The 13,016-nt window shown below is 41.6% G+C and overlaps 2 protein-coding genes across 3 annotated transcripts; both read left to right on the top strand.

Annotated features, from left to right (window-relative positions):
* On the top strand, positions 1–8,978 carry sgo2 (shugoshin 2). 2 transcript variants are annotated; one of them, XM_080019751.1, is made up of 9 exons: positions 1–21; positions 188–271; positions 5,439–5,614; positions 5,896–5,970; positions 6,081–6,142; positions 6,231–6,370; positions 6,461–8,512; positions 8,677–8,746; positions 8,846–8,978. In XM_080019751.1, the coding sequence occupies exons 2-9, from the start codon at positions 205–207 to the stop codon at positions 8,952–8,954; spliced, it is 2,751 nt and encodes a 916-aa protein (XP_079875877.1). In that variant the 5' UTR covers positions 1–21; positions 188–204; the 3' UTR covers positions 8,955–8,978. The 2 variants fall into 2 exon arrangements, with proteins under 2 accessions (XP_079875877.1, XP_079875876.1); XM_080019750.1 differs by having other exon boundaries at positions 8,635–8,746.
* An 878-nt stretch (positions 8,979–9,856) lies between these two features.
* Positions 9,857–11,816, top strand: c9h2orf80 (chromosome 9 C2orf80 homolog; the record flags this gene model as incomplete). Its single annotated transcript, XM_080019541.1, has 8 exons — positions 9,857–9,897; positions 9,989–10,070; positions 10,299–10,381; positions 10,524–10,602; positions 10,861–10,938; positions 11,050–11,137; positions 11,278–11,402; positions 11,748–11,816. 8 exons carry the CDS (start codon positions 9,857–9,859, stop codon positions 11,814–11,816), a joined length of 645 nt encoding a protein of 214 aa, XP_079875667.1.
* Positions 11,817–13,016: the final 1,200 nt, after the last annotated feature.

The following is a 13,016-nucleotide window of genomic DNA, read 5'->3' as shown; positions in this document are numbered from 1 at the left end:
GGAGACGTTAAGGAGACTCGGGTAAAAAAAAAACCCAAAAACATCCAAAATGTTGTTTAATTTTTTTTTATTATCTTTATATATATCTCAAATGGCTGTGACTTGTATACTCATTTGATAGCACAATTTATAGCATGTTGCTCTCGATAGCACGCTTCATTACGTTGTCTTGGATGCGACGTTACAGAAAGTGATCTGAAGAGAATGATGCCAGTGAAGTCTTCTCGGCAGTCAAATGCTGCTGCATCGAAGATCAAGAACAGGATGCTCAGTGAGTGTTTCAGTCATTCATTTAACCTGAATGTTGATAGTGAATTGTGTTTAGATTCGTGTTTTATTTACTGTCACATGCGAGCGTACATCTACAGGTACTCCCCACTCAACGACCTATCCATTTAACGACCGTTCGGACTTACACGACGAGCTCTCCGCATTCTGACCAGTCTGTATTGTACGCTGCGTACAATACTGCGGCGTCTCAGCGTCAAGCATCTCATCGTGCATCACCCTTTATACACTATATACACTCTATATACACTGTGTATACTATATACACTGTATACATCTCATCACCGTTCTCAGTGTCAGTCTTGTTCCCGCAGTCTGTCAGTATTCACTACACTGGTGTTCGCAATCGCCACACGCCCCCCTACCGCGAAACAACATGGGTCCCTCATAAGATATAAGCTACCTCTGTAAACATCCGTATCATTATCTCCCTTTTGAACAACCAAATAGAGTCGAAGGCTGCAGGAGCTCTGTCTGCAGGGCTGTTTTGATCAACTATATTACAGAATTGTTTAGTATTTTCAGTTCGTGTATTTTTCCCTGCGTTTCTTTTGGACCCGACTAGAGAATGTGTAAAACATGGTGTAAAAATGATCTAGTTGGCTTTTGATTTTTACAATTTCTGCCTTTTGAAACATATAATACAGTAACAGTGAAAATAAATAAAGAGAAACAAAGTCTTTATCTCTTTGGAATTAAATATAAGCTACATATTACCTATGTATTTCCCTCCTTAACAAAACAATGAGCCAAAGGCTGCAGGACCTCTGTCTGGCTGCATCAGTGCCCTTTTCACAAATTACACAATTATTTACAGTCCTTTCGGTTCATACTATAGTGCAGAAATGTGAGCATGTTCACATTTTCAGTGCTCAGTCTTGACCGCTGTGGCCACTTGTTGCCTTATCAAAAGAACGCTTGTAGCTGGGATTCACAGGTACTTTCTGGCCACTTTCGAAAGCATTGACATTTCTTCCACATGTGCCTTCCACTAAGCGAGTGGGTCAGCATCAGCCCTGACTGCAAGAACGGACAAGTACAGTTTCGCATCAGAAGCAAGTTTTTCTTGGGTTGATGGCTTTGCACTTCCTGTTGCTGCTGACTGGTTCTTCCTTGCGGTGGTGATTCGCTGTAACAATCCAGATTCAATCCAGGCTCTTCTCTTCCCTCTTGGTGGTGGTGGAGGTGCTTTGTGTGGTTGCTGCTGTAGGCTCTTCTGTGTCTGGAGGTAATTGTGTCATAAGTGCCATTGCTTCATCACTGCATGCCTTGACTGTGCCATCCAGATTCTCAGCAAAGCTTCCCTTAAATCTGGGATCCACCAAGCTAGATATGTTCACCACATTCATAATTTCCTCTGTATATCTTAGCTGCAGTAGCAGGTCTCTCATTATCAGTTTCATTTGTTTGGTGAGAGTGCTGTCTTCCTCTCGATCCTGAAGTATCTCACTGCTGATGTGCTCCAAGACTGGCCAGGATGTAAGTGAAATCATGGAGAGGGCAAAGGAGCTGCCTTACTTCCTCCAGGACATTGATGTCATTGTCTTTAGGCATACGATGCCCTGTGCTTCTGTCTCCTGCTAGCACCCCACAGATGGCCTGCTGCTGCTCCAAGAACCTGGAAATCATTTCAAGTGTGGATCCCCACCTAGTGTCCACATCGTGAATCAGTGCATGCTTATGGATGTTCAATTCTGCCTGCTTCTTTTGAAGCTCTCGTTTACGTTTTTAGCTTTGAGAAAACCCTCGCACCAAATGTTGGCATACTCTGGTAGCGAATTCCACCCTTGGCATCTTGAGGACCTTGGAAATTGCCAGATTTAAATTGTGACAAAAACAAGGAAACCAAATGCGAGGAAAAATTTCAAAGGCTTTCTTGATGTTACTGGCATTGCCCATTGTAATTCCAGACAGACTCTCATTATCTTCCAGCCCTGGAGCATGTTTCACATCATTTCAATTATGTGCTCATCTGGTCTTCTGAGAAAAAAAGTTTCTCAAGACAATGAGACTACAGTTGCCAATCAGAGGAGGGATAGCAAATTGTAAAGCTCATAAAGGGTTCTCCTCAACCACCAGTGCTGGTCCACAGGTCTGTAGTTGCACCAAACCATACACCCTCTGCCAGCTGTTCCTCCACACTCGCTAGTACCTCCTCGTAAATGCTTGGGATTTTGTTTGTGGAGAAGTTGGTTCTCGTTGGAACTTTGTATTGTGGCACTGCCTTTTTCATTCGATGAAGAAACCCAGCTTTTTCCACAATCTGAAATGGCATCATGTCTTTGGAGATAAAATAGGCCACACACAGCTTTATTCAAATCTTTGGCTTGTTTTAAAGAGGGAGCATAAGACACACACTTCACCAAGGATTCTGCAACAGCGGGTTGAACCGCAGCAGTACCAGAGGTAGTCTTTTGCTAAAAGTTAATAAGAAAAATGAAAATAAATAATCCATGCCAAGATGATCTTCTTTTGGACTTGCAGTAATGACCTCAGTTTATTTTTTTTTAATATTTAATTTAAGATTTACTTTATTGATCCCCGAGGGGAAAATATTACTAATGTGGGCAATACACTGAAGTGATTATCATCATCATTCAGAGTCAGCCGATTATTCTTTTTGTTTGTTTGTTTGTTTGTTTGTTTGTTTGCAGTTTTAGTAAAAAATGAAACAACGAGAGGGATTGGAGGAGTATGGGGTTCTGATTTTTAAAGAGTAAAATAAAACGGAGTAAAATTAAATAGATCTGTAATTGGGGGAAGAGCAGCAGACAGAGATCGCGGCCGCGGTCTTCTATGGCCTTCTCTCCTCCTGTGATAATTGAAATGTGACTCTGCAGACTGCTGTGCATGCACGAAGCAGCCACTTTTACTTTCACTTTTGTAGCGTCCGACTAAGTATTGATAATACGCTGATACGTGAAAATTAACTCAATTGGTTTTATTTCCATATAACAAAAATGCGGTCGACAAGTAATGTAATCCGTGTACGCTTGAACACCAGGTAAAACTAGTAACCACGGCAACCCTACCACATGGTGCCCTTTTTATCAGGGTTTTTTTTTTTTTTGCGTGAATGGGCATTGAGATCGCGATTATCTGGGCAAGATATGCATATTCACATTAAGTAACTTGCTACGAAAGTAATTATTTTTTTAACTCTGTTATTACTTAGTGTATTACCTTTACTTGGCTTTGTAAAGCTGTATGGTGATATCGAAGATATTGCAGTAAAATTTGAGGTGTTGGACCTTCTAGCCGCAAATCATTTTTTCGAAAGGTTTTGCAGATTAGATATCCGTCATCTTGAACAACCTTCATTCTTTGTCATTGTCTTTGTCAACCTTCATTCAACCGTCATTCCTTGTGTATACCAAATGCTACCGCACTGACGACTTGCTGTTTTTGGTGGATACAAAGCTTCAGTGCTTGGTCCCTCAGTCATTGTTTAGCTAATGTAGCGTAGCCCCCATGGATGTGGATAGCCCCCCCCTCAAACACAAATGTCGCTCTGTTTCTGTTTGATTTTGCTCACTGTGTAATTGTTTTTCATAGAAAAATAATGTACCATATTGTCCCTTTTTTGACAGTGAACAGAGACATTTGGTGTAGCACTTGGTTCATCACTGCCTGCTCCCGATTTCATAATGCCATGCACAGATTCAAGGAACACAGTACCAGAGGCAACAAAGCAACCCCAACAAACATCAGTGAACCTCCTCCATGTTTGACTGTTGGGACGGTGTTTTTTTGTTTTGTTTTTTCTTTAAAGGCTTCATTTTTGCTGTTAACATGGAGTTAATGCAATTTTTCCCAGAAGGATTTTGGCTTGTTCAGGTGTATCTTGGCAAACTCCAGCCGGGCTTTCTTGCGTCTCTCTCAGCAGCGTGAGCCCCCTGGGTCTCCTACCATAGAACCCCCTTTCATTGAGTTGGCGACAGATGGTACGAGTCGAAGCGGTTGTACCTTGTCTCTGAAGGTCGGCTTGAATCTGTTTTGGGATCGTCCGAGGTCCTTTCTCCACCATTCAGACAATCCCTTGCTGCAATCTTTGGCCATCTTTTCTCTTGCATCCTCTTCCAGGGAGGTTGGCTACAGTACCATGGGCCTTGAACTTCTTGATAACATTGCGCATGGTGGACACAGGAACAATCAAGGTCTCTGGAGATGGACTTGATAGCCTTGAGATTGTCCATGCTTGGCTATGATCTCTGTCTGACCTCCTCAGACAATCCTCTGCTTTTCTTTTTCTTTTCTCCATGCTCAGTGTGGTACATGCAGTGACACTAAACAGCAGACTGAGTACTTTGCTCCATTAAAACTGGTTGAATTGGTGATTGTTAGATTGCAGCCACATATGACTCACCACAGGTGAGTTCAAGGTGAATCACCTGCTTGAAATCCAATTATTCCTTGTTACTTCTAAAAAGGTGCCACTAATATTGTCCAGGACATTTTGGATTTCTGTGTGGAATAAGCTAGGATTCAGTTATTATTATTATTATCATTTCTATTTATTTATATATATATATGTGTGTGTGTGTGTGTGTGTGTGTGTGTGTGTGTGTGTGTGTGTGTGTGTGTGTGTGTGTGTGTGTGTGTGTGTGTGTGTGTGTGTGTGTGTGTGTGTGTGTGTGTGTGTGTGTGTGTATATATATATATATATATATATTTTTGTTTTCTTTTTTATTTGTATGTTGTTTTTGTACCTTTGCAAACCAAAGAAATACATATGTGGATACCAAAATATGTTTTAATGTCACCGTTATCTGGAAGAAATTGTGTGTTATTTAAAAAGATGCAAGGGTGCCAATATTTTTGGCCACGACTCTACAGTAAGTAGGAGCAAGCGGTTCTACTCTGAGGTCCTCCCGATTTGGGAGCTCCTCACCCAATTTCCAAGGCTGAGCCCAGTCACCCTGCAACCCTGCAGTGGAACCTTGTTTTGGCTGCCTGTATCTGAGACCAAGATAAATATACAGATTAATTCATGTACAATATTTTTTTGTTTGTGTAATTTTGGATTATTTATAATGGTTTTTTTTTTTTTTTTTGGTTTGGTTTTTGTTTTTACTAGTAGTATTTTGGCAATGACAACATGAATGAATAAATTAATTGATTTCTGAACACCTTTCTTATCGCCACACCAGACACCTCCTCCTTCTTCAAGTTGTCTCTTAAGACCAACAACAGGCATCTAGCTGTTGCCTTGGCGATATATAAAGAGAGGAACAAGCAGCTTGAGATGGAGACTATGCACCTCCGCAGAGAGGTCAAGGCACTTTTATTTGATCTGGCAATGAGGAGACACAACCAACGGAAAGTGGTAGGTCTATTGCTACTGTAAAAAAAATCATATAGGCTTACTCTAGCTCATGTGAATCTTAGTAGTCTTCGTAATTTGAATAATTGTTGTTTATACAGTTCAGTCTTTGCAATGAAAGCCTGTTGGGCATCCAGAAATGTTATATCTCTTACTGCACATTACATAAAGACACACGTCTAGTCTATGTCTAGACTAGACACTGCTAATTTCAAATGTGTATTCAGACATGAACCCTTAAGCTTACGATTTTTGATTGTAATTTATTGATCTGTCTTTCAAAGCTCCTATCTTTTAAAGAATTCCAAAGCAACACTCTGCATCACTTTAGCAGTATGGCTAACCTCCTCTCTGAAAGTGTGAGTATTCATCATAATATTTATATATACTGTATGTTTTTTGTGGCTTTATGGCCAGTGTTTTTCGCACAATTTTGTTTACTATAGTCTATTGTATTTATTTTGCATAGGATGTTCCTCACTGCAGCAGGAAATCTGTCAATTCTGATTGTGTGAATATTCAGATGAACAGGTAAACAAATGTATATGTTTGTTTGTGGATTTGTCCGTTTCCCTCTCTCACTGTCTTTCCTGCCTCCCTCCAATTTCTTTGCCCCCAGCCCAACAGTTAAGTTACCATGTCAACCAGAACCTGCAACAAAGGAGAATAACTTCCCTAAACCAACAACAACAAGGTTATATACTACTACCACTTCTACAAACAGTTGTGACATTGAAAGTGTATCCAAGAAATCCAGAGGTACGGATCAAAGTATATTACTATTCTAAAATGTATATCCTCATTCATTCTTTTGGTGTTGGTAAATACAGAAATTTTCATTTTTTACAGAGGGTGGAAGTGATATATTAAGTAATTTGGGCCCAAATATGCAAGCTCACCTAAAAGGACCATTGTGCCGGTCCAGCCTGAAGAATAAAGTGCCAGTATGTGATGTTAATTCAGCCCCTCTCCCCCAGAACAATTGTACCACTTCAACTGTCTTTGGTTCCGAAAATACTCAGTCTCACCAACAGAAAATACTCTCTGTTGATGACATCAATCATCAGACAAACCGAGTCACGGCAACAGAGTCAAAGAACAATATTGAACAAGGAGAGACCATAGTTCGGAATTCAATGATGGAGTTGACCGCAACTGAAGATCTCGAGGTCGTAGTCGTCAAAAGAAGGGAGAAAAGTGCCAATGCCTCTGACAAACCAGAAAGGAAAAAAAAGACTCAGAAAAAAGACTTGGGTGTGACACTTACAAACACTGCAAAAGAAGACAAGAGAAACAAGGTACAGATGGGTCAGTGTTCCAGTCCTGACAAACCAGAAGTCAAGAACCCTGCAGGTTGGCAGAGGAGGGAAATTGAGGGTGAACGGGTTCCTCTGTCACAGACAAACAACACTACTGCGCAAGTGTTTGCGCATTCTGAGAACATCGAGCTGCAAGTACCTGAGGAACAAAGAGAAAATTACATTACTTTTCGCATCCCCAAATTAAGTCAGCAGACGGACAGGCTGAACCCTGTAAGGGATGTGGCATATCTGCATCACATTTTGGAAGCAGGGCAGGATGATTATCTCAAAGATTGTGAAAACCAGGACTCCATAACCAAAGAAGGTGCTAAATGCATATCTGAGAATGCTATTCCAGAAGGAAGCTCAAAAACGAAATGTCGAAAAACCTTTGTATTGTCAAAGCCAGCCAAAGCTTTAACAAGAAAAACCTTTATCATATCAGACGATCTACCATGTCACAAAAAACTAACTAGAACGTGTAGTGAAAGTGAGCTGTCCGAAACGGTCAATAAAGCGAAAGTCCAAGAAAATGGGAGCAAGTATGATGCCTGCCAAGACCTACAGTTAAATGAACGGTGGCGGGCTAGTGCACATAATAGCCCCACACAAATGGAGTCCAAGCAGAGGCAAAGTGAAACAGCATCGCTATGCTCCAGAGGCAGAGATACTCTGATTGTTTCGGTGTCTAGGGAGAGCTCCTTATCAGCAAGTGCGTCAACAGAACTCGGTGCTGTAGACAGAATCTTGATTCCACCTTCTGGAGAAATCTCGGGAGGAGAATTGCAGCATTTCTTGGATCCAAGTTTAGGGAGGCCACCATCCCAAAACCATCCACACACTTTCCAATCCGTAAGTCACTGCGACAGGGACTTTGAGGGGACTCATGTCTCATCCAAGCGTCCTTGGTTAGCCATTCCGGAACAAAAGAGTATCTCGGAGAATGTAAGCCTCAAGCGTAGCTATGACAAAAGTTTGCCGTCCGACGGCCATTGTACTTCGGTCGAAGAGATTCTGACTCGGAAATCTAAAAAAGGTAGGAGTAAACAGAGCCGTCGCACCCAAAGACTTAAATCTCAGGACAAGGAACTGTTGCTTGTGCAAGATGGTAGATGCACAGAAGATATTGTTTCAAACCCGAAAATGCCTGACCGAGCAAGCAGGGGAATGGACAAAGTGATACAAGGAGTCAACTCCCATTCTAACATCACTGAAAAGGGTGAATTATCCCCGAACATTTTCGGCTGCAAACCCGTGGACTCGAATTCCAGGGTGTCTGGGAAGAAAAAGCAACACGGAGAACGAAACAACCGGGAGACCTTTGTTGTCTACAGTCGCAAAACTCAATATGGCGCCTCATCCAGTGAAGACACGACACTCTCGAATGTGTCCGCCGCGCACGGCCGCTCAGTGGGCGCTGGCGACCAGACAGAATATCAGAGTCACATGGACCTGCTGGTGGACGAGAGTCCCCCGTGGGACGACATGGATGAGAGTGTCACTGACACACCACATGTTGCCCTGGTCCAGACGCTGAAGGGGGTCACCTCTGGCAGGGTGTTTGAGAAGCCTCCTGTAGCTGCAGTGGAAACCTCGCAAGGTAGGTTAACAAATGTAACTACGCCTTTTCTGCATCATGGACAACAACTTAGACCCAATCAGTTGTTTTTTAGATTTCTATTTATGTGTGGATTTCTTTATACTCCATCTGTTGATGAACAGGAAGAGTTCTAACATCACTGACCAACACCATTACAAACACAGATAGCGGAGCGACAGGGCGAGCACGAAGACGTAACCAAGCGGTTAGTTACAAGGAGCCACCCCTGAATAGGTGAGGTTCTCTGGGCTTTAAATGGGTGATTTAAAAAAAGATGTTAATGTTTGGCTTTTTTTTCCAAGCCAGAAAAATGTACAACTTTTTTCTTTCCAGCAAAATGAGACGTGGTGACAAGTTTACCGATACAAACTTCCTGAGCTCTCCGATATTTAAGAAAGATGGACAGAAGAAAACGAGGAAGGGTCGGGGTGGACCAAAGTGAGACAGGGTTTGTTTAGGAAACCAGTTAGTTTAAATCCTAGTTCATTTTAACTGTCTTTGTGCTGTAATAAAGCAAATTTAAAATAAAAAACTTTTTACACTTGTAATTAACATGTCTTTGTCCTTGTTTTCCTGGCGTTTGGATCAAGTCTGTGTGAGTGTTCAAGGACCTCAGAGATATACCCAGCATTACACGTATAAATTACAGGATGGAGTTTTCTGGTGACCTGTGCAGTCTGGTTGGTAATTGTCTGTGAGACAGGAGGTCGGGCGTAAATTATTCACTATAAGCTGTTCACCGGAGAAGTCTGCTCATGGTTCAACATTGCTGGGGGTGGAGTTTGTCAGAAAGGCTATCAACCATGTTGAGGATTCTGTATCGCTATGTGAATGGAACTGCAATTGTCTATGGATAACAATTTTCTAGGCTTATTGGAGTGTCTGGTAAGTACATAGGTACATCACTGGTTGTTGATATGAGGAAATGTCTATTATATAATCTAAGATACATCTGCTAGTTACATGATGACACATTAAGAAAATTTGACATTTTGAATTAATACTGTAAGTATGGGTGTTTTCTGTTTAAGTGCTAAACTGTTAATCAAATGAATGCATGTGGCTAAATGTGTCTTTACTGTCATCAGTTATGTTGACAGGTACACTGGTTGAATTACTCAGTAGTTGCGTTCGCCCAAAGCGGTGTCAGGTTCTGCGTCCTTAGTAGCAAATTAACAGTTTGTTTAGGGTAGCAAAGCTGAGCAAGCTGGCCTTCCCTTCTCCCTTGACTTCTATTGAATTCCGAGACTTTTTCCAATTCAATCTCCGCAGCATCTTTTCAACCGACCCATATTCCGGTTGCCTTTGCAGGATTAATATATGAAGGATACTTATTTGGTGAAAATGGAGGCAAGGCAATTGAAAAAAGACATTAAGGCGCTTTTGTGAGTAAACCTTCACACCAAAAGGTTATTTGAAGATGCAATAAGTCTATACTGTGTATGAGTGTGACAGTGACAGTGTGAATTTAAACAGGGACGATTACATTGGGCAGACGCTCAGGGAGAATGCCTTCGATCCCAAGGGCAGACGGACATCCACAACGCTGGACGATCTGGTAAAAGAATGTACAACAAAAAACTCTTATGACTGATATAAATAGCAGTTAATGTTGGCCAGATTCAAGCCTTATTAACAGTACTCAAATTGGCTGGAGGGAGAGGGTTTAGCATCCACGACCCCCTGCCACGTCAGTAAAACCTAACGTAAAGAAAAAGTGATTGAAACCAGGCATGTACATTTTGTATACTTCCGTGTGTATTCATGTACAGCGTGCGTGTTTCAGGCTCACTACGACCTCGCCGTAAGTGTGGCCCTTTGGTGGTTAGACAGAGAGGAGCGACCAGATCTTCTGGACAGAGACCTTGTGTAAGTCTCTTATTATTATTTATCTCTGACAATTGAGTCTGAATGCATCAGAGGTGTTTTTGCAAGAAGTTTTATTAAAAACTATCAATGACAATAACCCAAAAACGAAATTAACAATTCGACACCACAGTGGAGCCACAAGCAGTTCAGGAAGTGATCAGTACCCCAATCATCTAGAACGAGAAGCTATGATCTTATCCTCTTTTGCTGGTATGATCCTGGTAAGTGGAATTAAATTTTTAAAACTAAATACAAATCACTTTTTGTTTAGTGGGCAGCAAACACCTAGAGACCTGTCCACTGAGCACTGCATACCCCATTGATGCAACATAAATGCAGTAAAACCATTAATTAACCCCTAAAATAAGTTCTGATTGTAAGTTCTTTAACATGGAATATTCTGTCTTGCCCTTTGTCTTTGACCCTTCTATTATATGATGGCTTCCCTCTTACCTTTGCATGGGTCTCTCCTGCTGTAGAATAGTCTACCTGTGGAGGAAATCTTATCTCTGTACAGCTGCAAACCAGCTGCCTCATACTCCACCCAGCATTCCAAGGTAGTAGGCCGTGCTCCCAGGGCCCTGCATTTAAATGTCAAATTTGATTGAAATACATATTTTCATTAGTGTACACTCATTCATGTATTCAAAATGTTTATTTTGCTATAGAGCTCAATTGTCCATCCTTTCACCTTATCCTACCATCCCTTTGCCATGTTGAGCTCCTACAAGGCTGTGGACCACTCCAAGAAGCACAGTAAGCCTGGTCTTACACACACACACACACATATATATATATATATATATATAAAGAACATCATATAGAGGATCATTATAGACATCACATCATTTCAAAGAGCCTTCAAACACTTCTGTAGAATTTTCTGTGCCCCACAGCTCAGAAATTAAGAAGGTGGCTCACTGAGAGGACGAAGGCCAACAGCCCTGCGGGTCGTACAACGGTGCAATCCTCTTCCTCCCCCTCCTCATCATCTTCCTCATCATCTCAGTCTTCTCTTAGTGTGAGTACCACTATTTTGATTGGTGTAAATAAGTAAGCTGTAAGCCTTTCCACTCCCCTTGTGTCTTTATGATATATCCATTTGACCGTCAACAAATTCGTCACCATTTTTTTTAACGTTGATTTTGCCTCCATTTTATACTTTGAAAAAAATATGAAACAAATGACATATGGGGGTCACTAGAACATGAACGCATATGAAATGGAGAGTAAGTTTTTGCCAAATATTCCAATGTGGTCTGACGGGAAAGGCCTGCACTGCCACCTAGTGTATCCCAAAAAAAAAAAAAAGAAGTTTTTCTATCACCAGTGCTTTTCCTTTCACCACTCTCTCTACCACTCACAGGGCAGCGGAGAGCGCCAGGGGAGTAGAGCAAAACATTATGAAGGTTCACAAGAGTCCCTGCAGGACTGACGCAAGAGACCCTTGGAAGGAAGATTTTTTTGCTATAGTTAATTTATTCGATAGTTCATGAAATGTAATCCGTAATGTTTCAGATTGACAAATATATTAAGCCTGTATTGGTCATGAATAAAATAATTGCACCAAAGAGGATAGATGGCTGTAGTGGTTCATTATCTGTTTGTGATAAATAAAAAAATACTTATATATTCATATAGCCTATTGGTTCATAACACTTCAACACCACATCCACCATCAGTGCTTAAAGTTATTCTGAGATGTTCTTGAAACTTTTCCTCTGGTGACTTTGTGCATTCTGCTGCTCACGCCTTGTTTTCAAAACAGTGGGAGATCACGTTGGTTTGTGATGACTTCTGACATTCTGTGTGGAAAGGTTAATGGATTAGTGAATAAAGTGGTCCGTCTGTTTCAGTGCACTCTGATGTCCATATCAATAAAGAGGGCATGGACGGTCAGTAATTTGCCTGCTGGGACGTTTTGCAATGATGAATCAGGGTTTTCTACTCTATACCCAGGATCAAGACTTTTGGCAGCCAGGCCAGGGTGTCAAATCCCTGGCCATTGACACAACAAAAAAGTGGAATCTGCCACCCATTTGATTGTGGTTTATATAGTGGGGTCTCTGGTCTGTGCTTTGGTGAGACCACAGTTTTTGACCTTGGGGATTGGCTCCAGTACTCTTGCAGGATGAGTAGTAAGGTAGGACAGTTTCTTCCTCTTCTGTGTGTATCAGTCTGTGTATCTTCCTTTCCTGCAACGACTATAGGACTCTTCATGTATCCCTGAGCAGGGAAGCAGTGGCTCCAATTGCTTTTGGTTTTGTGCTACATTTGCATTTGGTTTGCATGTTAGTTATATAGCTCAGCTGGTAATTGTATATAAATGGTGTTTCAAGGAATAGCTTTTTTTGTTTTAGCTAAATAAATCCATATAATATCTTAACAAAGACCAAATGCAACTTGTATTCATCACTTTCAGACCGTAAATTAGTGACTTTCTATAACTCTGCGACCAGATCACTTTTTACGAGGACAGGAACTTCCAGGGTCGCTCCTATGAGTGCGACACGGACTGTCCCGACATGCACCCCCACTTCAGTCGCTGCAACTCCATCCGGGTGGAGAGCGGCTGCTGGGTGCTGTACGAGCGGCCCAACTACACCGGCTACCAGTACGTCTTGACCAGGGGGGA

The sequence above is a fragment of the Zeus faber genome, assembly GCF_960531495.2.
Source record: "Zeus faber genome assembly, chromosome: 18".
Lineage (NCBI taxonomy): Eukaryota > Metazoa > Chordata > Actinopteri > Zeiformes > Zeidae > Zeus > Zeus faber.
Note: the sequence above shows the minus strand (reverse complement) of the source record. Positions and strands in the feature narration are given on the sequence as shown.